General features: G+C 38.6%; 1 protein-coding gene across 2 annotated transcripts in view; it reads left to right on the top strand.

Annotated features, from left to right (window-relative positions):
• The window catches only part of b4galnt4a (beta-1,4-N-acetyl-galactosaminyl transferase 4a), a 213,992-nt gene that overhangs the window by 100,131 nt on the left and 89,108 nt on the right, over positions 1 to 24,753 (top strand). The window contains exon 3 of one of the 2 annotated variants that reach the window (XM_056252080.1): positions 14,948 to 15,046. In XM_056252080.1, coding sequence (XP_056108055.1) covers positions 14,948 to 15,046 — 99 coding nt within the window. Of the gene's footprint in view, positions 1 to 14,944; positions 15,047 to 24,753 lie in introns of both variants that reach the window. The other variant, XM_056252079.1, reaches the window with a different exon arrangement.

Below are 24,753 nucleotides of genomic sequence, written 5' to 3'. Positions count from 1 at the left end.
TAGACTGTTGCCAAAGCTAACGTTAGCTAGTTAGCCTTAGCTAGCTAACTAAGTTTCATCTTAACTAGGCGGCAGAACAAGGCCTGACAACCGAAACATGATGCAAGATTTGGGTTTATAGCAACAAACAACATATAAAACCCATAGACTACATAAGCCCTTTTCTTAAAGCGCCAGTGGGTGTTAGGGATTAAGGGATAGCACCCACTGGCGCCAAAGTTTCTTCATTCGTTTAAGATTTGTAACTTACCTTATCAACTGCAGCCATTTTCTCTTATCTTTCTCGTCACAGGGAAAGCGGTAGAATGACAGTTGAATGTCACTTGTTTTTTTTTAACTCCGATCTCTTTAAACAACACGGGACACAGCACTGCGGCATGTTAAAACTCGGGCGAAAGCGGTAAGTAGGTAGAGAGGACCCGGCAGTTGGACCCGGAAACAGTATTATCGGAGAGCGGTTACGTCACGACTTAAGAACCGGATATGAGGACACGACTGCATCTGAACTTACTCTCCAGACTCTAGATCCGCTCTTAAAGTCATTTTGTGAGCATTCAACCGCTTCATTTGAGAAAAACTATCGTCATGTCATAAACACAGAAACTCAAAGGTCTTCACGGCAACCCGTCAAAATAAAAGTTCGGTTTAACTTGACAGAAAGATATTACTGTTGTACAGTACAATTTAGAAACGTCTCAATGTAATAATAATACTAACACTAATACAAATAAATTAAGATTAAAACTTAATTTCTATTCAATGTTTTAATTTTAACAGTAAAGCTCATTGTGCAGCATGTTGTTTGACCAAAAAATGTTTGTTTAATTTCATATGATTAAAAGAAATGTAATTAATAATATATTAGAATTTTAATATATTTTATTTTTAATATTCATAGAATATTTTTTAAATATTGTATAAGTTTAATAATAGTTTATAATAAAAGTTTCATGATTTCATTTAAGTAGACATGATTTTTGATTACTAAAAATTTACACCACGTATCCGCAACACTAGTTTCGCAACACAAAGATGTTGAAAAAAAATGTTGTCCAAATGGTTCCAATTATTTCAAATACAGTGTATCTAACACACCCAAAGCCCAAGTTGTGGTAAAATAGTTTTTGGAGAATCTGTAGTTACTGCCTTTTTCCTTGGTATGGTGCCACGTTTTTGGTAAGTAATACAAAGCAAGAATACAGTAACTGCAAAATAGGGGTAAAATATCAAATTAAATATGAGGATTGATATGTACAAAAAATAAGCTTATATAAAGTAACAAAACAGCCACATGTCCAATAATCTACATACAACTACTTAGGCTGGATGACAATTAAGTCATTTTTCTCTGTTCTGCACTCTGCGTAGTTACTGCCTTTTTGCTTTGTAGGGCATTGTAACTCCCAATCTAGACCGCCTAGATCCTTGTAGGAGAGCTTGTTGTAAAGGGCCCGTCCTCATCTAGCTTCAATTCGAGTATGGTGCGATTTGGCCTGGGCATTCCCGAGATATAAGCCCAAAAAGATATGCATTTCAACGGACATAACTCCCGGCCCCAATCACCCAGCATCACCGGGATGGTCTTGTTCAACCGGGCTCCTCGAACACTATCTAAGTTCTGAGTTCCCCTGATGTAAACAGAACTTTGTTGTCATGGGTGTATATTTTTATCCCACCCTCACCCCATATTTCACTTAAAGTATTTTGGAGGGAGATTATACTTGTCTTGGGTCCTGGAATGGAAAAAATGTGGGAACCCCTGCTCTAGAACAGTGTTTCTCAGACCTGTCCTGGGGACCCCCCATCATTGCACTTTCCAATTCAAGTCTTGCAAGTCTCTACTATTGAGCTGATGAGTTGAATCAGGTGTGTTAGATGAGGGAGACATTCAACATATACAGTGGTGCAGGGGTCCCAAGGACAGGTTTGAGAAGTTCTGTTCTAGGATGCAAATTGTAGCTGTTAGTTTTTTAGAACGAATCTTTATCATCCCGTTTATTGTACGGTTGTAAGATGTAAAGTGAGTTTTAAACGCAACTCTATGGAACTGGTGACACCAATTCTAGTCACCGAAACAGCATTGTACGTGGTAATGTGATGTATATTTGGCCATTTTATGGGAACTGATTGGATTGTGAAAAGTTGACTGTTCTATGGCAGCATCATATAAAAGATGTAAAAAAGTTGTCTGGTGACGATAAACTAAGATATTTTGAGATCTCTTGGCTAAGCTTACAGAATACAATGGCAAAAATGGTTCACGTACCGTTCATCACAAACATGCTCGAAAAGAATGGATTTATTTCAGGGTTTTTTTACAGGGAAGTTTAAGCTTAGGCTGTTAAATATCCAAAGATGTGTTGCCCAATTTACACCACATACATCTTTATCCCACACAGAAAGTGTCAGCCAACAGAAGGTTACAGCTGAAAGTAGGAGTTGTGAGATACAAAACAGCATGGGTGTTTTTAATGACCTGTGCTCTGCAGGGCTCAGAAATGACCTGAGATTGTAGAGCAAAATAACGCTGTGTTTATAGTTGATCCGATGATCCGGTGCGTTATGGTGTCTGTTAGGAATCACCAAACATTCAAAGAGTCCTTATGGAGGCTGTGGTTTTCTCCTCACTGTTTTTCATGGGTAGTACTCCTCAAAATGATCTATTTCTGGCTCAGTGGCTCTCATCTGGTGTGATTTATACATAATAAAATGCAGTCATACAGTATTATTGTAAATTGTAAGAATAAAAAAATTAATTGGCTCATTAAAAGGGAAAAGAAACCTCTTCCCATTGATTTTTTTGTTGTAGAAAGGGGAGATTATGGTTTTACTATTACAATCTAACTACTAGCTATTATTATTTTTGTAGTAATAAAATGCAAAAAGAGTTTTAGTGAATTAAGCAGTTGGACTTGTCAACAGAATTGCCAATGAAAACATTCATTAATGAAGTGTTTTTTAATTTGTCAAAGATAAAGATGACCATCTACAGTGTAACTACATCTACACTACCTTTCAAAAAAATTGGGGTCAGTCATTTTTTTATAAAAAAATTATTAAAAGTGAGAGTAAAGACATTTATAATCATACATTTAATATTATATATAATCATACTTATATAATATAATACAACATATATTTTTTTGAATAAATGTTTTTCTTTTTTTACTTTCTATTCATCAAAGAATCCTAAAAAATATATTAAGCAGCACAACTGTTTTCAACATTGATGATAATAAAAAACAAAAATGTTTCTTGGTGCCAAATCATCAAATCAGAACAATTTCTGAAGTACCATGTGACACTGAAGACTGGAGTAATGATGCTGAAAATACAGCTTTGATGTCGTTAATAAATTACATTTAAAATTAAATAAAATAGGAAACTGTTATTTCAAGTTGTAATAATATTTCACAATATTACTATTTTACTGTATTTTTGATCAAATAAATGCAGCCTTGGTGAGCAGAATAGACTTTCAATCACATCAAAAAAATATCTTACTGACCCCAAGCTTTTGAACAGCATTATAATATTGATTGAAACATTTTAAGGGAGCTGAAAATTAATTACTGTGAGAATTTTTTTATTATTATTGTTGACTAAAATGATTTAGCAGTGAAATTGACTAATTAATGAACATCACAAATCGTGAATTCAGTATAACTGAATCATGAAAAGATAAAAAATTATGACTGAAAACAAATAAAACATTTAATTTGACAATGAAAATTAAATTCAATCTGGGCTTATTGGATTGTGGAGTCTGCTCTGTTTGTATACTGCATATTTAGGGAAATGTACTTTGGTCAGTTGGGTATTTTGCATATTCATACAGAATATTTGCATAGTGTGCACAGCATGCACTGTCCATATTGCAAAAAGGTAACATGCCATTCCAAATGTACCCATTCTCCTCACACAAACATGTTATGTGACCTGAAAGTGTCGTATTTGTTTACTGGTCATTGCCTTGCCGTTCCACGGTGTTAGTGCCAAACTCCCTGAGTCATGTCTCTCTTTCATCGGATTGTCATCCTCACCTATTAGTGTAATGATAAAACTCATCACGTGTGGCTCAAGGCACACGGACACTGTGACCAAATGAACAGAGCGGGAAAAGATGGTGAAATAACTGCACAAGCCACGTGGTGACAAGGACACAGCCAAAGCTAAATGGGTTTTATTGTGGGGACCCTTTATAGATTGGCCATACATTTTAGAGCAGGCACATTTGAGGCAGTGCACATATGGCACAAGGGAAATCAATAAAGCAATAAAATCAATAAAACAGAGGGATGTTTTAAAAGCACTTCATAATAATAATTGCAACACGTGTGCATGGCTGTGACTTAACTAAAGCATATTGGCTATTACTGCATTTTAGTAAAAAATACAGTAACATAAGGATTATTTTGCTTAAATTATGTCATACCTGGAAACAAAAAATCCGCTTCAAATATATAAGTGAACATCACATACCTGGCATTTTTTCCCTGGCGTTTCTATGCACTGGAGAAAAAAAGTGTCCTGCTTGTAGTCAGTGAGCTCACCTTCACCATATGCATGCAGAATATGTCCAATACGGGCCAGTATCAGGTCACTGGGATTCTCAAATCTGTGAAGAAGAAAACAACACCTGTGAGGAGAACAGGATCATAGCAACTATTGTATTAACATTAATATAATGTCCAATCTTAACAGAAAACATGATCTTTTTGATCTCATGCATCCATGCATTATTGCACAGTATGCGAACAAAATGTGTATATTATATTTTATATTGTATATTTGGCACATGAGCAGAAATTTGCGAACAAAAGCATCATTGATGTGGCAGTAGGCTATTTTACAGTTAACACTTCATAATATATCCAAAAAAAGTTAACAAAATCTTTTCTAAACATTCATATTACATCTGGATCATATTATATTTTGTATTTATGTTATATTATAGAGCATATAATTTGCATATTAATACATTGCTTATACAAAGACCCTTTTATTTCAACATATTTCAGTCGATTTCACTCAATCAATATAGTTTGGAAAAAAGCCAAAATAGGCAATGTGTACATGTTCATGTTCTGTTTACTAATGTAAGTACGTGTAGTAAACAAAACCGTGCATCTGCGTCATTCACACAGAGACACGCATAACATGCAAGATTCATATTTAAAGTCTTTTTGCGGTTTAATATTCACAGACACTAGTCCATATCCATAGAATTTAAGAATAAATAACTAATCCTCGGCTGAATCAACACATTCTCATCCCAAGGCGTCATCTAACTGACACTTTTGACCATGCGTCAACATGCCGATGCACATGGTACCCCTTAAGCGTCAATATGAGACGCTCATCCTCGGGCGTCATCTAACTGACGCTTTTGACCATGCGTCTAAATCCGACGCACATGGCACCCTTTAGCGTCAGTTAGATGACGCTTCCGTTATGGGTAGGTTTAGGTCTGGAGTAGGGTTAGTGTTAGACAACTAGGAGGCGCGTCTCATATTGACGCTTAAGGGGTACCATGTGCGTCGGCAAGTTGACGCATGGTCAAAAGCGTCAGTTAGATGACGCCTTGGGATGAGAACGGGCTGGCTGAATCCATTGCTAATGAAAATGAAACTGAAACCAGCACTTCTTCTGAGGTCATTTATTCTAGGATTATTCCTCACCGCATCCCAAGACGACTGAAAGTACATGAATCTGATTAAACTTTATGCGTTTTACCGAGTTGATGTTGGCGTTGACACTGTTTGCATGGCACGCCTCAGATCATTAGCATTTGAATATAGCTGTCAGTAGGCGTGTTCACATTAGCGGATAATGAATAAAGTCTATTTTCTGCTATGTCAAGAAATTGTTTGTCGACCACAGAGGGTTAAATTGAAAGACTTTGTTGCGGAGTGAGGGGAACTGAAATAGCCAATATCTATGTTTATAGTGTTTATAATGTTATTAAACATTTTGTTTTATTTAGCGGTATTTCACATTATTTCTGAATGTATAATAAAATGTGACTTACATGCGACTTATCAGCTTTTTTCTCTCTCAAAAATTCTATTTTTTTTGTGTAGTGTATTTTTTAACCATACAGCAAGCAAATCTTGAAAAATGACTTTAAAAAGTACTTAAATTAATTTTTAAACTGCTCAACTGATAGTTAATTAATCCGTCAAAATTATTACTATCGGTTAAGGGTTAACCAGTTCATTATGAAAATCCAGTGCTATCTTAAACACCTCTGATTGGCCATTGCATTCAAGAAATCAACAGATATGTTTGTGATGGCTGCAATGCTCAACGCTGCAAAACACGTTGCAAATAGAGGCCTGGACCGCTTGGCAATTCTGTTTCACCAATATGCTATTATTATTGAGAAAACTGATCCTAGACCAGCAGTTATGTGAAGCTTTCTATGTGGTGTTTTTAATATGCTTTAAGACAAACCATGTGCAAATTCATAAGTCAAGTCACCTTTATTTATATAGCGCTTTTTACTATATAGATTGTTTGAATGAGAGTTGAATTCAAGCTTTTTTAAGGCATAAAGAAATTTTTTCAAGGAACAAAACGCTTAAATATGTAAATTTGATGATCAAAGATGAGTTTTAAGGGATACAATGATTGACTACAGTGGGACTTTAAAAGAAAGAAAGATAAGAAATTTAATATGTCCTGCCCCAACTTCCTGTTTCAACAGGAAATACATTAACACAAAAAAGATAACAGTAATAAGTTGCTGAAGGCATTTCATGTGTCTAAAAACAGGTTTGTTATTTTTAGCAAAATATATTTCTTTTCTTTTTAATTTTTTTTTTACTTATGAATTTGTAACCTGAGCAAATGGGCATGTTCTTGACAGGTGTTATTTTTCTAACGAACAAAAAAGAACACAGTAGTGACAGTAGTGTCCCAAAACTGATTTTATGATGTAGGAAAAAAATTGCTATAAGCAAGGGATTGGCTTGAAATAGAGGATGAGTGACGTTTGGCTTTGGCCTAAAACCCTCCTGTCCGGAGGGAGGGCGGAGTATTAGGATCAGAGACACCGCAGGTCTGTGATACAAGCACACAGAGGCAGGAGATTGCAGCTCAGCACAAATGTCAATGGCAGCGATGGGGTGGCGGCCATAAGCCTATTAGAGAGTTAATAAATCAGGCCCATAGCTGTGCCAGGAGCCGCTGTTGAGCCCGGCTTTATGAGCACTGAGCAGATTATGGCTATTGAGTTTCCAGTTTGGCTGCATCCATATCGATGGAGTGAATGACAAAAACATTGACCAGAAACTCAATTTAATTTTGGCTCCTTCCAAAGCAAGGTTTGTTTATCTGACCGCCACCTGTGAAATGACGATGTTTCAAGCCAGTTCAGTTCAAAATCATTTGAAAAAGAATACTGGACTAAGGGAATATTTCGGGATATATACAAATTCATTGGTACTTCCAATATATATGTATTTATATATTAAAACAAATCTTATCCCTAACTTCCGAACATTAATGTGTGTGTGTGTGTGTGCGTGTGTGTGTGTGTGTGAATATACACTCACCAGCCACTATTAGGTACACCTTGCTAGTACTTGCTTAATTAAAAGAGTAGTTCACTTCAGAATGAAAATTTCCTGATAATTTACTCACCCCATGTTCATGTCTTTCATTCTTTAGTCGAAAAATAAATTAAGGTTTTTGAGGAAAACATTCCAGGATTCTTCTCCATATAGTGGACTTCAATGGGGTCCAACGGGTCGAAGGTCCAAATTGGAGTTTCAGTGCAGCTTCAACGGCTCTACACGATCCCAGCCGAGGAATAAGGGTCTTATCTAGAGAAACCATCGGTCATTTTCTAAAATAAATACAAATATATATACTTTTTTAACCACAAATGCTCGTCTTGCACGTCCACGACTTCACGCATTACGTAATCACGTTGTAAAGGTCAGGCGGTAACCTGATGTAGGCGGAAAATGTAGGATAGGGTGAAAAACTCCATCTCATTTTCTCCTCCAACTTCAAAATCATCTGGCATCAATGTTTTACCTTTTATTTATACTTTTTTTTTTTGTAAATGGCCTTTGACTTAGTCTTTGCATGTACGTTTTGTATATAAAGGTGTTGTATTTTTTAAATTACCGACAGTTTGGCTAGATTTGGACCTATATGGAGTCCGCTATATGGAGAAAAATCCTGGAATTTCCTCAAAAACCTTCATTTCTTTTCGACTGAAGAAAGAAAGACATGAATATCTTTGATGATGTGGGGGTGAGTAAATTATCAGGAAATTTTAATTCTGAAGTGAACTACTCCTTTAACCCCATTTTGCCTTCATTCGAATAACCATAAAGCTTGGTACATTTAATTTGATTAGAATCCGAACAATCTGGAGGTCACTGTCTATTGTTTACATGTATTCTGAAGCAATAATCAACTTAATGGAAGACGAAACCGTTTTTCAAATGTAACATGGTTCGGAACAACAAAACAGCGCATTCTAATTTAGATCCAGACTCAAGCAAATGTACAACCTTTGAAAAGAACATTAGCATCTGTTCGTTAGCTCTTCTCCACTTTTTCTCTGGCTTTTATCAGCTGTACCTACAGCAGAAGCTCATCTGGTTGCGAACGCGCTCTGATTATTAGTGACAGCTGTGATGTGACAGCCTGTGCTGGATCAGACCTGTCTCATATGAGCGTGCATGGCAGCTCCGTCACCCCTGCTGTCCCCTGTCTTCTCCTTCCCGCTGGCCTGTCACTCTCCTCACCGCCGTACGCCCCTGACTGATACCAGATCAGCTGCGGGAGGAGAAAACACTAGAGTGAGATTTGCACCTGCTAGTAGTGCAGCCTACCATTTTTACAGGACAAAACTGATGTGAGGGTCTTATTTTTATGTTAATAATTTATATGTAGTACAGAAATTATTTCAAATTATTTACGGCAAAAAAAAAAGAGCACACATCCAAGTCGATGTAAGTTTATGGGATTTTTTTTCGCCCATTTCATTTCGTCTGGTAGGCCAGGGGGTCGCTGGAGCCCCCCAACACTGCACATTTTTAATCTCCTCTTTGTCTGACACACCCATTTCAGGTATTAGGGGGTGTTTACACAACACCGTTTTCAACTAAACAACGTAAAACTTTGTATGCGTTTTGGCCGTTTCGTTTACATGGCAACGGCGTTTTGGGTGCCTGAAAACGCAAACTTTTGAAAACGGGTTTCAAAGTGCACGTTTTTGAAAGCGGTCTCAGTGTAAACAACAAAAACGTGATTCTTTGAAGACGATGACGTCATGCACATGCGTATTACGTGTTCAGTCTAGTGTTTCATCGTCATCTAATGGCCTGGCAGCAGATTACTGCGTTTTTAGTTCTACCAGAAAGACTCGGGAGATAAATTGAAAAGCTGTATACATTTATTGACAGCTCAGCAAGCATAAATTTATGAGTTCTTTGGCGTAGGCCCCGTCCTTAGCGAGCAAAGCAAGGTTAGCCGAATCTGCATGTCCCGCCTGAGATGAAGGCGGGGGCGCAGCCGACCCCCTTGAGGTAAGGAAGGGACCATCCTGGTGGTGGTGATTGGGAGGATGGAGGGGAAGGTACCGTCTTGGTGGTGGTTGGGGAGGATGGAGGTGAATGGCAGCGTCAGCATCTGCGAACTCAGACAAGTGTAAGTACCAATCTTATATACTGTGACTGTTAACACCTGATTGGATAGGGATGAGGTAATACATGGCGCGCTGATTGAGTCTTCCTGACAGAACTTTGTTTTCGAATCCTTGTGAATGGGGATAGTTTTGACAATGGTGTTGTCTGTACGCGGAAAACGTCTCAGTTACGTATCTAACCCTCGTTCGCTGAAAAGGGAACGAGACGCTGCGTCGAAACGCTGTGGGAACGCCTCTGCATGATTGCGTCATGAAGCACGTATGAAACCAGTCCAATGGCGTGACGGAACGTCATGTGACGTCATCGACCAGGAAACTATAAAGCACACCTGAACCAAACAGCGTCAGCTTCTGATGTAGCAAGTCGATCACGGGCATGCAGCGTCTTGTTCCCTCTTATCCCTCTTATTGGTTCATCTATAGGCTACATTCACACTGCGAGCCTCAATTCTGATTTATTGCTCAGATCCGATTTTTGTTGTATAGCTGTTTACATTGTTGTTTTAAATGTGGCCAATATCAGATTCCAGTGTGAACAAAAGATAAAGATACAGTATGTTACTTTTCACACTCTTCATATGACAGACGCAAAGATGACAGAAGATTTACTCGCAATTGCTGTCCTGGGTCAAAACATGAGAGCAGTTGCGTTTTTGACCAAACATATAATGGTGTGACCCGGTGAATGGTGAGATATTTTTGCTAAATAAATTGATCCTGCCAGAAGAATGGCATGATAACTTTACGATGTCTGTTCCGTCTGTATCATCTCAGTGAGCTTTAATGAGGTTTTACTAGGAGTGTGAATTTAAGGTGAATTTAGCGTTTTACACAACTGTGCCTTCATGATAGCATTAATAAAACAGCATTTTCTCAGCATCAATACATTACATAGAAATCCACCAGATGTTCAATAGGCAGTTCAATGTACCAAATCATGTACCATTCAATGTTCTGAAAATATCAAAACACTTATGGAAGATGGAAACTTACAAACATAAATAGAGTCTTTGTCGCTGCTATGGGTGGAGATCCTTGTGAGGTTGGGTAATAATGACTCTTGTGACCTCATGGTCGGCTTTCTGTCCAGGAACTTTGGTGTCCAGAGTGGCAGCTATGTGTCATACAAGTTGGGGGTCAATGGAAATGTTAGTCTGGGATACCATCTTGTCTGGTAGGCCAGGGTCGGATACCAACTAGAGTAGACCATCTGAAACCAGATAAGACCACATTAGGCCAGTTTAAGATTTAGACATTTCTCTGTAACAATGACGCACATTAAGTTGAAATTCTGGCTTCAAGTCTATGTTGTCCTATAGACCTTATGCGCCAGAGAAACAATCTTCAGAATTGTGTGTTTGAACTTCTGTTTTTGCGGTAGCTCTGTATGTTTATGGCATCGCTGTTGAAGAGTAATCAGCTGGTGAAGTGGATTTACTTATTGTAGAGTTAATGAAAGTTATCATGAGCATTGTAATGTTTGAAGCGGATGTCATAACAAATGTCAGTAGACCGGAAGGAAGATTTTAAAACGAGCGGTTCATTCATCAAGTCAAGTCAAGTTATCTTCATTTATATATGTATAAATCATTCATAAATCCGTAAGATCTCTCCTTCATGCTGTGGAAATACAAACAGAAACACAACGTTTCCCTTTCTCCTTCAATCCATCCATTTTCCTTCCTTGCATTCATCCCTCCGTCATCCATCCATCCTTAATTTTTATCAATCTCTCCCTTTCTTCTTCAATCTATCCATCCATCTATTCTTCCTTCATTCCATCCATCCATCCATCCGTCCTTCCTTGCATCCATCCATCCATCTTTGATTTGTATTCATCCCTCCCTTTCTCGTTCCATCCATCCCTCCCTTTCTCTTTACTTCCTTATTTCCTTCCTTCCATTCCTCCCTCCCTCCCTCCCTCCCTCCCTCCATCCATCAATTCATATCTCCATCCATCCATGCTTAATTTTTATCAATCCCTCCATTTCTTATTCCAACATCCATCTATCTATCTATCTATCTATCTATCTATCTATCTATCTATCTATCTATCTATCTATCTATCTATCTATCTATCTATCTATCTATCTATCTATCTATCTATCTATCTATCTATCTATCTATCTATCTATCTCCATCCATCCCTTTCATTCATCAGTCAATATTGTAATTTCACATCTATCCTCCTGTATTTCTTGTACATAGCCTACTTGTTTCCTTGCGGAACTTGACAACTCCCAACTGACAACTTGTGAATCCCCATAATTCGAGCTTGTCTCATACTTGTCTCATCTTCTCCTGTTTGCTTTATTAATTTCCAGTTAAAACAATTATCTTTTTAAAAACTAACAAACAATAACCCCATTAGCATTGACTTCTCTGTGTTCTTCAGGTGTTTACACAAGCATGAGAATGTGAGTATGGCATTTCACAAGTACCATAATTGGTTAAGAAATTACCAGTTGTCCCCTTTTAGATTAACGCTATTGAGTTTTTCAATGTTTAATTTCGAAGTCCAGTATATTGACACATCTGCCAGACTCACTTCACTGCTCAACAGAATCGGTGAACCTGAGATTGAGTTAAATGTTAGTGTGTGTCATGAATATATTGTGGACAGGAATTTCCTTTGCAGTATTTGGTCAGCATATGAGGTCAAATCATTTAGGTCACTCTTTTGATCCAAGTACTTTTAGCGCATACTGTAGTATATGATTAAGTCTTTTCCCTTTTTCAGGCCTTGTTTTTCTTTTTTTTTTACTCAGTTATTTTACCCATACCCATTCATTGCATGAAGACAAATCACACGCAGGCGAGTTTTTGTTAACATGTAGCACGAGGTTAGGCTCTTGTTTTGTCAGACGAATGCATTAACCTTGCAGGTATCATCTCAACACCTTTCTTTCTTTTTTTTTTACTCCAGCTAGTGTTTGTAGTTCATCAGAGCAGAGATGAAGATGACTGATGAAACCGATCGCTTGGGTCATTATCCTCCACGTTACAGGGCAGAGAAAATTAAAATTTGATTTGTGGAAGGGCTGTGTTTTGTCGTTCTGGTGGATAACCGGACGTGAAAAATGTGCCCCAGTCTCCTGCTCTAAGAGCGAGTCTGTTTACCCCTGAACGAGGAGAATTAATTAACCTCGTTTATATTCTGGGCTCGTACTTGCAAACCCATCCTGATGTCTAGGATCCATCTCAGAACTTGCTTCGTGTTTGTCCCTTTGTCTTGAGATGAGATCTGACTTTAAGATCTTGATTGTAATAAAGGATGAAATCATTGTAATACGCTGATTTGCTGATCAGGAAACATATCTTTTAATATCTTATTACCAATTTGGTTTTGCTGCTTAATATTTGTGTGGAAATCATGGTGTGTTTTCAGGATTATTTTATGAATAGAAGAACTTTAAAAATGTCTTTACTGTCACTTTTGATACATTTTTATTTTAATCAGTAGTATGCTACATTGCGGTCACATGGCCTCCTTAAATGCATAATGCAAACATCCAGTTAAAATGGTTATTTTGCATTCCAATTAAATAATGCAACAATAAGGTGATTGTAGTTAACATGATTGGGAATGGAAAGTCAAATTAAGCACATTGTATGATGGGATACAATTTCTAGCACAATATGCTTGCTTTAGTTGTACATTTTAGCAAATGTAGTAGGTCATCGGTTCTTGTTTGCATACAGAAAATATGCATTCACAGTATACACACTTATATACTTCTGAAATAGTATAGTAGTATGCGTTTTTGAACATAGCCAGTCATTCTAGCTGTCAAATGAGATGTATAGTAATTAACACAATATATAAAGGCCTTTATTACTGTGACTTCTCTTCAACAGTATTGACTTTAAGCCACTCCTAATCGGGTTTTGTGATGCTTCAGTGCAATTTTCAATTAGCGCTGAACATTGACATGTGACACATCACTGAAGAAGGAGATTAATATGAAGAGAAATGAACTGAGAGCTGAAAAGAAGAGAAGAGTGGTCTGTTTCTCTGCCAATGGCATCTTGTCCGACTTGAGCTTGCGAAAGAAAAGCTGGTGCATGTCTTAAGCCAATGAACATGACAGACTATCCACACACACACACCAAGTGTACAACTGAGTTGCTTTCTGAAAGATCTTGAAGATCTGTGAAGTTACTGGCTGTCAGGAAAATCTTAAATGGATGGGCACATTTCACCCCAGGATTAAAATAAAAAAAAACATACAAAATTATATTTTGCATCAGGAAAATTAAGCAGGTTTTAGAATCATTATGATTTCTTGCATTGTAGTATTATTTTCAGGACATGTACTGTATGCACATTTTTACCATAAATCCTTATTGTGATGCATCCAGACATTTTACTTTTGAGCTTTTATTGTAATTCTCATTATTCTCAGTGGTGATTCACATTATTTATACATTTATTATTATGAATCAAAGGTAGTACAACAAATACAGCATAATACATACATTACTATTTAAATAACTATTATATATTGTATATCATTATTCTCATGTTTTTTTCTTACATTAGTTAGAATAAATTTTACTTTCTGTCTTTCTTTCTTTCATTTTAGAAACAATGACTATAGATGTATTACATTAATATAAATGGTAAATGTGTATTATACATAGTTCAGCCATGACTATTTGTAAATAAAGTTAAATTTTTCATTGTTCTTTACACATTTTAATTAACAATTACACATGTCTGTCAAGCAAAGGCTTTGACAAATATATTTTTTGTTCAAAAACTGTTCACTATTGTTGTGTGATGTGTGATTTTCAGAAATAAATGACAAAAATCTAATTTCCGTTTTTGAAATTCTCTAGTTTATTGTACATGTTTCACTCATACTTCCTTTATAAACATTTTACATGCATGCTTATGTTAGCTTAGGGTCTTCTGAATCCATAGATACCAAACACATAGTGTTCCATCTCCATTACATATGGTTTATAAGCCCAAATGTAAAAATAGAGAAAACGGACCAAAAAGGGCTTAGTCCCCAGAGGGTTACTATATATACACATACATATACAGTAGGTAACATGCAGTTGAAGTGGATCAAAGAAAAGTTAATCAAAGTTGTCCTAAGACAAGAACGGGTATTGTTCAAAATTCATGTATAACTTTGATGAAAGGTTTTGATCCACTTCAAATGTTGACAATACTGTGTATATTAGAAAATACCATGATATTAAAATGTCATAATCTTTGAAAAGGAAATGTTGCCATTGACATCTCTCTCTGTTTCCCTCTAGCAGGAAGATGAGCGCAACGCTGGCACCGTTCATGACAAAGATCAAGCTGAAATCCGCAAGTTGCTCACGCAGAAGTACAAGAAGTTGCCATGGAAACCAGAGGTATGTATGAGCATCATGCTTTACTTTATTTTTTGTCATTTTGCGTGTGACAAAGACTCATTATCGCTCTCTTTTGTTAGCCAGCTGTGTAAGTTCATAATGAGAACTTCTCAAACCTTCACTGAAGCTCTTAATAAGCACATGTTGGCCCGGTCCATTTTCTGTAACGTGCAATTTTGTGCAATGAACAAACTGCATTACTGTCAGATTTTAAAGTCATCTGCAATATCTGCCAAGATTTAGCTCACATTTTCAGGGCTTAAGTTAGAGTGCTTATTAGTATTCAAAGTCTGAGTGTGGTTGTTCTCGTAATTTTACTTAATTACTGAACTGAAACGCTGCTCAACCTACTGGATAAAAGAAAATGCAAATTTGGAAAATCATAATCTCTTTCTGCTTTTTTTTGTTTGTTTTTTTTGCCCCAGTATACTGGACCAAACAGTTGGGAGGATGATGTATTAAATTGGACGGTTTATCCGACTCCATTAAAGTGACATTATTGTCATAATTATTCCCGTTAGATAAAGTAAAAAGGGTTCCTCCTAAGCTGCTTATGTGGGAGCGCACAGGATTTAACTGAGTGCTCTGAACTGTGGGCATTTCAAACCATGAGGCTGCGAAACCAAACCACCACATGCAACATAATGAGTCAGAGCCGCTATATTAATCACTATGAATGAGGGCAGGTGAATTAGATGTACCATTTTAAAATAATAGCATAGAGGTGGGCGAATGGCAGCGGTTTGTTTTCATGGGCATTATGGATGTGATGGCATCTGTTCCCTGAGAGGTCCCGATAACGCAGGGCTCTCTAACTCTCTAGCCGGGTTACTATTTACAGCTATTGGCACAGTGAGCACCAAAGTAAGATATAAGGATTTACCAATTGTACTGTTGCTGAAGTGTACAGTAGTATGGAGCTTTGCAGCTGATTGTCCGTGAAAGTGAGCGTTCGGAGATGACGTGCCGCTTCGAGGATCCAAGCCGGTGTGGCAATACCAGCATGACGAGATATCCCTGACGTGCTTTACTGAGTCTGCGAAGGAATTCGACTGACCTTCACAAAGGCCAGTCCTGGTACCCACTGAACAAACTCTTTTTCCAACGCTGACTTGTGTCGGGACTCATCTGGAAAGAAAACATCATATGAATAAACATGGATCTGCACATGGATGCACACTGCCGTTATCAGATTTGACCGTATTCATTTTCTGTTCATATTTTCAGCCTATTTTCAAAGGGATGCACCAATATTAAAATGTTTTTTTTTTTTATGTTATTGGCAATATTCAAATTATATGTTTGATATAAAATGTAAAATAATAATACACACTAGAAATACATAATAGTTTTAAGTGCTAGTAGTTTATTTAAGCATCACGACATGCATTTATGCACAGTATGAACAAATTATACATTTTGAATTGTGCTAAAGATTACATTTAACAATGTTAAAAGATTAACTTTAAGTGAGTGTTAGATGACTGCAGTTGCATTTCTACTGTTTCATTGTTTTTTTTTTATTTGTTTTTTTTATAATTTGTAGTATTTCTTAATTTTTTTATTTTTAATATGTTCAGTTTTTATTTAAAATAGTAGTATTTGTTTGTAATTTTTGTTGTGCTTTTTTTTTATATATATTTCTACTTATTTTTATTTCGGTTTTAGTTTAGTAATTTTAGTACCAAATATATTATATATCTGAGAAAGAGTTCAAGGACAAAGTGTCTTGTATATGTGTTATGATGTGGTGAGGAACGAACCCAAATGCAGACAGCGAGTAACTCAAACAAGGTTTAATGACGACAAAACAGAAAGTAAAACCTACGATGGGGCAAAACAGGACAGAATAAACTGATAATACAGGAACTCACAACTCGAACGACAGACAAGGATCAAGACACGGATGACAAAGGTTTCACGGAGTAATCTCAATAGACAAAGAACCAACAAGGTTAGACATCAGACAGTGTTTAAACAATGAACCGACAAAAGACAGAGAGAACACGGGGATTACATAGGGAACCACTAATGAGCAAGACAGGTGATAACAACTATTCAATGATGACAAGACAGGGATAACAAGGGGGGCGGGAACTGGTAACAAGACAACACAAGCACATGGCCCTGACGATTGGCCATGCGCTTGTACACAAAACATGGGTCTGTCATGGTCCTGCCACAATACTAGGAAAATACACAGATAAGCAGGCAAAACCATGACAGAATCCCCTCCCTAAGGAGCGGCTACCAGACGCTCCTCAGGGAGACCACAAAACAAGACAAGACCGACTAGGACATAGACATGAACCAACAAAGCAAAACAAATAACATTAAACACGAGACAAGATCGACTGAGAAAGGGACAAGAACCAGCAAAACATAACAAATAACATCAACGGCATACAAAAATACACAATCATAGGGTCCGGGTGAAACATTAAAAATAACATACATGGAAGGGGAGGTGGAGGAAACACAAAGTCTTTAGGGGGTAGTCCAGGGTGAACAGGTGCACGGGGGTTCTTAGGTCCGCGGTATACGAGGACGGGGAACGAGGAATCCGGGCAGACTTGGAAGGGGACACACGAGGAGGTGACTTAGGGGAAACAGTTCGTGGTTGAACAGGGACAGGAGGGACAGTGGGCGACGGAGCAGGAATCGTGACAGGGAAAACTGAGGGTGACGAAACAAGTCTCTTGGCCGGGGAAACAGCTGGTAAGGGAACCGAACACATAACCGGGGGTGTAGCAGGTGACTGGGGAGTGGATGCCAAACTCACAGAATCAGACTCGGTGTTCATGAAATCCGACTCTGGATCTGTGCTTTCTGAAGCGGACTCTGAAACCAAACTCCTAGATTCAGTCACGGAAACAATGTTCTCAGCGGTAGCAAGAGGTGCAGCGCTCACCGGGACAGGATCGGGTGCAGCGCTCACCGGGACAGGATCGGGTGCAGCGCTCACCGGGACAGGATAGACAGGGGGATCAAGGATCTTGTGAAGACGGGACAGGTATTCAGACAGGGTCTTAGCCGCAATGTTAATGGGCATCTCCTGATGCGCCGAAACTGCCTGCACAATCCTCTCAGCGGCTAGATCGGCCGCAACTCTCGGAGAAGAGGGCTCTGGTACAGCACTCTCAGTCGTTGAGTCGGAAACAGCGTTCTCAGCCACTGATTCGGAAACTCTCCTCTGTGCAGCTGACCCAGGATCAGCCCTCTCCGACTCAGACTCGGGCGTTGTGCCACTTGCAGCAGCTCCAGCAACAGTTCTAACAGAAGCCGAAACAGGTAAGGAACTCACTGCGGGCACAGGAGATGGTTGGGGCGGAGAACGAGAAGGTCCCTTCTTTCTCTTCTTTCTCCTGGGACGGGAAGCAGAGACCACGAGTGGATCAGTGATCGGTTGGGGAACCATTGTCGGGTCCGAGACAGGCGGCAGAGGAACGGTCCTCTCAGGCTGGGTTGATTCCGTAGAGGACGTCTCTGACGGGGATTCCCATGAGATCCGCCTCCCTCGTTTTCCACGGAGATCAAAAGGGGTGGACGGAGCTCTAGGAGTCATGGAAGTGTCAACCGGGCTTCCAAACATCGCGACCCCTATCCAGAGACCCTCAGGGATAACCGGCAGTCGAGCAGAAGGTGAAGACGATGACTCCTCACGACCACCGCCTCTACTGCGGCCTCCACGGGTCCCACGAAATCTGACCAGACGGGTTCCCTCAAACGAACGTCCTGACATTCTCTTGGCCCGTTCTTCTGTTATCTAGTTATGGTCGGTTCATTCTGTTATGATGTGGTGAGGAACGAACCCAAATGCAGACAGCGAGTAACTCAAACAAGGTTTAATGACGACAAAACAGAAAGTAAAACCCACGATGGGGCAAAACAGGACAGAATAAACTGATAATACAGGAACTCACAACTCGAACGACAGACAAGGATCAAGACACGGATGACAAAGGTTTCACGGAGTAATCTCAATAGACAAAGAACCAACAAGGTTAGACATCAGACAGTGTTTAAACAATGAACCGACAAAAGACAGAGAGAACACGGGGATTACATAGGGAACCACTAATGAGCAAGACAGGTGATAACAACTATTCAATGATGACAAGACAGGGATAACAAGGGGGGCGGGAACTGGTAACAAGACAACACAAGCACATGGCCCTGACGATTGGCCATGCGCTTGTACACAAAACATGGGTCTGTCATGGTCCTGCCACAATACTAGGAAAATACACAGATAAGCAGGCAAAACCATGACAATATGCGCACATATACAGAGTACACCAGTAGTTGCCAAAGCAACATTTCTAATTTTCATTGAAGTTTAAGTTTTTCATGTGGTATTTATATTTTATTTTGTTTCAGCTTTATTTCAATCACAATTTTTTTAAATATATATATAGTTTTAGTTAACAATATCAACATCTCTCAAAGTATTGAATTTTCACATTGACCATAAAAAAAATACTAATAATATTAATGCATCCTTATGATAATAGACTTGATTTCTTAAACGATTTCTTAACAGAGTCCTTACTACTAATAAAAAAGACATATACAATTAAATATAGGCTAAATATATATGCAATATGGAACATTACAACAATATATATATATATATATATATATATTATCTACATGTACTAGTAGTGTTCTTTATATGTTTGCAGCTTTTGCTTTTCTCCTGTGTTAGGCTCTGAATGTTGTGTTAAGCGTCAGCCCCAGTTGCTTCTGGGAGAATGGATGGCCGGTCCCTGACAGGTCTCACAGGCCGTGTTATTTATAGGAGGGAACACAAGTGATAGCCAGCCGAATAACAGCCTCTGGGTCCAGGCAGATGTTCACAGTTTAGCAAGCAAACAGAGGCTGATATCGCTTAAAATTAGAGCAATTAATTCCCGAAACTCGTGACAAGACTCGTGGCTTGTGGGTTTGTGAGATCATTGGCAAAGTCGGCTGTTCTGATTGGCCATTCACTCAACCAATGAGAGACGACGGTGAAAAAAGATGGACGGACCTTGAACCCTTCATGAAGAGAGATGTGGGTGCGAGGCTGAGGAGAACGGATTGACGGTAATGGGCACCGAGGACATTAGCAGGACTACAGGCAATAGACGGTGTGTTGAATTTATGGCGCTTTATAGATTAACTGCAACGGCAGTGGGCTTCATACGTCAGTTTCATATAGAAGACTTTGACCTCTGGCCTTCACAGCTCGGATTCATTTCCACATTTCTGCCATTGTGCTAAGAGCATCATTGCTTTTTTTTCTCCTCTGAGGATAATATTCGTTTCCTTCTTTGAGGAACTCTCTTTAGTCTCCCAGTTGCCACTAAATGACAGTGCCGACAGCAGTTATCCAAAGCCATTATGTGTCATTAGAGATTTGAGAAAATTGTGAGCATCAGCAACTTCCCATCGAGTTATTACAGTACAGTCACGAAGACCAGAGCTGGTATATCTGTATTATGTCTATGATCTCAAGCACAAACATCTTCTATAGCAGCAAAACTACATATTGTCTAAATTGGCTTGTCGGTGCGCTTCCTATATGGCCAGCTGAATAATTGGTTTTAAGGAAGTACTGAATGGTTTGGTAAGTTAGTGACCCCGATTTTAAACATTTTGTAGGGAGTGTTTACAGTATGTATATGTTATTGCATTCACAAACAGTTAGATGGAGCATGACAGAATGAAAAGATGTTTTTAACTTCTTCCCAGCCAGCGTTTTTTTTTTTTTTAAATGTCGCCAGCCACCGCTAGCATTTTTGATCATTTTCACAAAATGTTCATTGCCCCCAGAATATTTTGTTGTATGAATATCTGAACATGCAATATATCAAAAGAAAGAACAGAGCCTCTGATTTTACACAACACTAGAATGTGGATTAAGTTTCATTAAAAAAAAAACTCGTGTTTTTGTCAAAGACCGGATTCTGAACGATGATTAAAACACAGATGGAGTAGATCAAGTCCACAAATTTTGAACTTTGTATGCTGTTCAATGTTGATGATCACATTATTTTACATATGCATTAAATATGCTATCACTTGTTTCTGCTTCTTCTTTGCCTGTGTTTTGCTCTTTCAGAAGCTGCGTAATAGCGCCCCTACTGTCTAACAGTGAAAACAAGTAAAACTAACCTGCTAATCATCTAATGGTATGCTAATTACATTTATCATTGCATTAATTGTTTAGTTTGCTAAATCTAGGCCAGGGGTTCTCAACTCTGGCCCTCGAGATCCACTTTCCTGCTGATTTTTTCTCCAAACAGTCAGTCAAAGAACGAAAGTCAAAGGCTCTGTTTGAAATCGCCCTCATTCACTATATAGTGAATGAAAACGAGTGAGTGAATTCAGACACTGAGTGCGCCGGAAGGGCTGCCGCTTCTGCATAGTTCGTGCTACTGTTTAATAATAGATAGTTTTAATAATAGCTCTAATGAAAAGATTTATCTTGAATTCTGCTGTGGAAGCTAGCAATAAACCTTAATTAAACAATTTAATAATAATAAAAAAAGGTATTTATACCTGTATATTATTACGCTGTAGCCACATCGGACCATTGGTTTGGAAAATGAATGGATGGATGATTCAGGCGCCATCTTCTGGTTATATGCGGAAATTCATTTGACGCGACCGTTACAGTGCATTATGGGTATTTTCTAGCTGTTGAGTGTACATTGGTTGCACACTCGTTATTGAGGTGCATTATGGGATTGAATGAGTGCACTCGATAACGCCCACTATGGTTTCATACACCACTACAAAATGGCTGTTCCATCAAATAGTGCCCTATTTATGGGTATAAGGGGGCGATGTTGGTCACGTTCAACAGTCCTGGTGAAAATTTCCACCAATAAGACCACAAGGTTTCGAACACTATTATCGAAACAAGCTAATAGCACCAAAAGAACACTTTAGCACCTGCCATATATAGTAGTGGCCAAAACGCCCAGCCTAGGAAAAATGACATCTTCATCCTTTATTCAAATTTTTTGTTTTTTATTGCGCAGTTGTGCTTGGAGTCAATTGTTTTATTTGTGAAATCACAATAAAACATGTTATATAGGTTTTTTTGGCCAGGTTATCATACAAAGAAATTATGAACGCATGCAAAAACAAGAGAGAACCAATGAAGTATTAATAACTGAATATGCAGTTGTCAACGCATGCTTTTTGATTTTCAATGCATTTTTTTTTTTGCTTAGTAAAATAAAACCTGCAGCTGTAGTTCGCCAACTTTTTTTGCCAAACAACTTTGCCAGATAAATACCTTAACCAAGTTTAGTGTTTTATTATCCACTCTTTTTTTTTTAATTTAAATAAAAAAAAAAGTTTTCCTCATTTTGATGATCAAATCAAACATTAAAAACATATATTTTCTCCAGACATCACTTTTGGCCACTACAAGGGATGCACGATATATCGGTCTCCATATCGGTATCGGACGATATATGATCATTTGTAATTTGTAACTATCGTTTTAGTTATCGACCCTATAAGTGAATGTGGCCGATATATTAAAGCTGAAATATAAAAGCTAAATAATGTAATATGTCCTTCAGCCGAGACACTTCAGATGTGCACTGTTAACGGCTGTTGCACTCAATGGTTTTGCTGTGGGGTCTTGAGTGACATCATCGATCAGCTCGTTGTTTGTTGGTGGACTAGCCGACCATTTTTGCCTCTCCCACAAATGGGAACGTGGCGTACGGTCTAGACCGACTCGAGAGAGCAATCCTGCATTAGATGCCCACAGATGCACAATTGTGGCGCACGCCACGTCTCTGATGCCCGATCCCAGAGGTATTATGGGTGACAAATGGTGGCATTTCTTGTCACTCTGAGCGTTGGTGGATTGTTTGTCTATGTCACACACGAGTCTGCTTTCGTGGAGCGTGATTCCTCCGTGGGTTGCTTGTGGGCTTGAGACAGGAGGTGTTTTGAAGTGTCTGGTATTGAGAGGATTTAGATCAATGGGCCTCATCCGGACTGACAGAGAAAAGTGAAGGTCAGATGCTTTTTTAGACGCACTCATGGGATGTGAGGTTTGCTCGTAGAAATACAATAGGCTCCTGGGAAAAAAAATATATTACTCTGGTGATTCTTTGTGCTGGAACTGAGCCATCTTTTCTGGCTCTGTAAAGTGTGTATGGTGTGATTCTCAGGCATTTTGTAATAATGTGAACCCTACCAAAAATTCCCAAACACAACAACTCTCATGGGACGTTAACTGTGACGTTAAAGCAGCACTAAGTAGGAATTCCGTTTTTGCCAAACAGCGACCCCTAGAGTCGCTGTGGAGTACTTGTACTGTCGTGAATGGCACTCACGCAGAGATGGCTCGCACTCACGGCCGGATCCCCTCCCCCTGTACACTGGTACATGTTCAGTAGGATGGACGCTGTAACGAGTGGAAATAAGGTATGGCCCCTTTAAGAGCTGCGCGCGCCCTGTTTAACTGTCGGCAGTCTGTATTGTATGTGCGCCTCGAACACCACATGTATACGGCGCCGGGTTATTTCTGTTTGATGCGCATTTTATCAGAATTTTATCAGATCTGTTTTTTGCCGTAAAGCAATTCGTTACCTCGCGAGACCTGATATCACACGATACTTCCTAACACTGAGGCCGGCGGCTCGCCGGTGTTCTGACGATTTGTGCTGCCTTGTCGAAAAATGCTACCGTAGTGCGAATCGATCACAGAATGTCGATTAATATTATATGAAATACAATTATAATACAATTCTAAGTTATGAGTAGCTACTGTATACTGTAGACTACTGTTTTTATTTTTTAAACTGTGTGAAAAGTAGAAATTATCATCAAATATTTACTTGTCAAAGCACACCTTTCCTTAGTAACTGAAACTTTCAATTATTCTTGTTCAGCTGACTGACCGTACAAATATTCATATGGTAGTTATCATTTTTTTAAAGGGAAATTACTTTATAACACATGAAAATTTACCTTTTGTTAAAAAAAACTGAGTCTGCACATGCGCATAACCAGTAAGTAGCAAATCTCGATGGGTAGCATGTATCGTCAGAACACCGGCCCAAAGTAGCAAGGGTGGTTTTGCGGCTCACAGGCACCAGGGGGGTGCGAGACGACCACCATTCAACCCGAAATCAGTAATATAAACATTACAATGACTCCAAAGCTGTTTGGTTAAGGTAAAAAAAGTTACTTAGTTCACCTTTAAAGTGATCACTAGACATTAATTTTACTTCTGTATATAAAATAAAATAAATATTTCCAGCCAGATAAGACAATTATTTTCGTAGCATAGATTAGCATTTATAGCAATAATGATGCGACAGGGTGATCCAAGCTAACTCAAACTAAATATGTTCCAAGAACATTTTGCAAACATTTTGGGAAAGTTACTTTTGAATGTTCTCTGAACGTTCTGAAACAAGTGAAACATTAAATGAATGCCCAACTGAAATGTTTCAGAAAAGGTTCTATGAACGATGTATTTTTATAATGATGTTTTTGTGCTTACGTTTTGAGACCATTATTAAAGACCGGGCAACATTGAACGAAGACTTCCAGTAATGTTACTGGAAGAATGTTTGTTGATAACTTTGAGAGAACCGTGCCAGAGAGCCAGCCCGTGTTCTGAGAGCGTTCCCTGTCAGCTGGGATGTCGGTGTTCCTCCAGAGGCTGTGTACATTAATCTGAG

Source organism: Rhinichthys klamathensis, unplaced genomic scaffold (assembly GCF_029890125.1).
Source record: "Rhinichthys klamathensis goyatoka isolate OS25496 unplaced genomic scaffold, OSU_Roscu_1.1 h1tg000092l_1, whole genome shotgun sequence".
Lineage (NCBI taxonomy): Eukaryota > Metazoa > Chordata > Actinopteri > Cypriniformes > Leuciscidae > Rhinichthys > Rhinichthys klamathensis.
The sequence above is the reverse complement of the archived record's forward strand: the minus strand, read 5'-3'. Positions and strand labels throughout refer to the sequence as shown.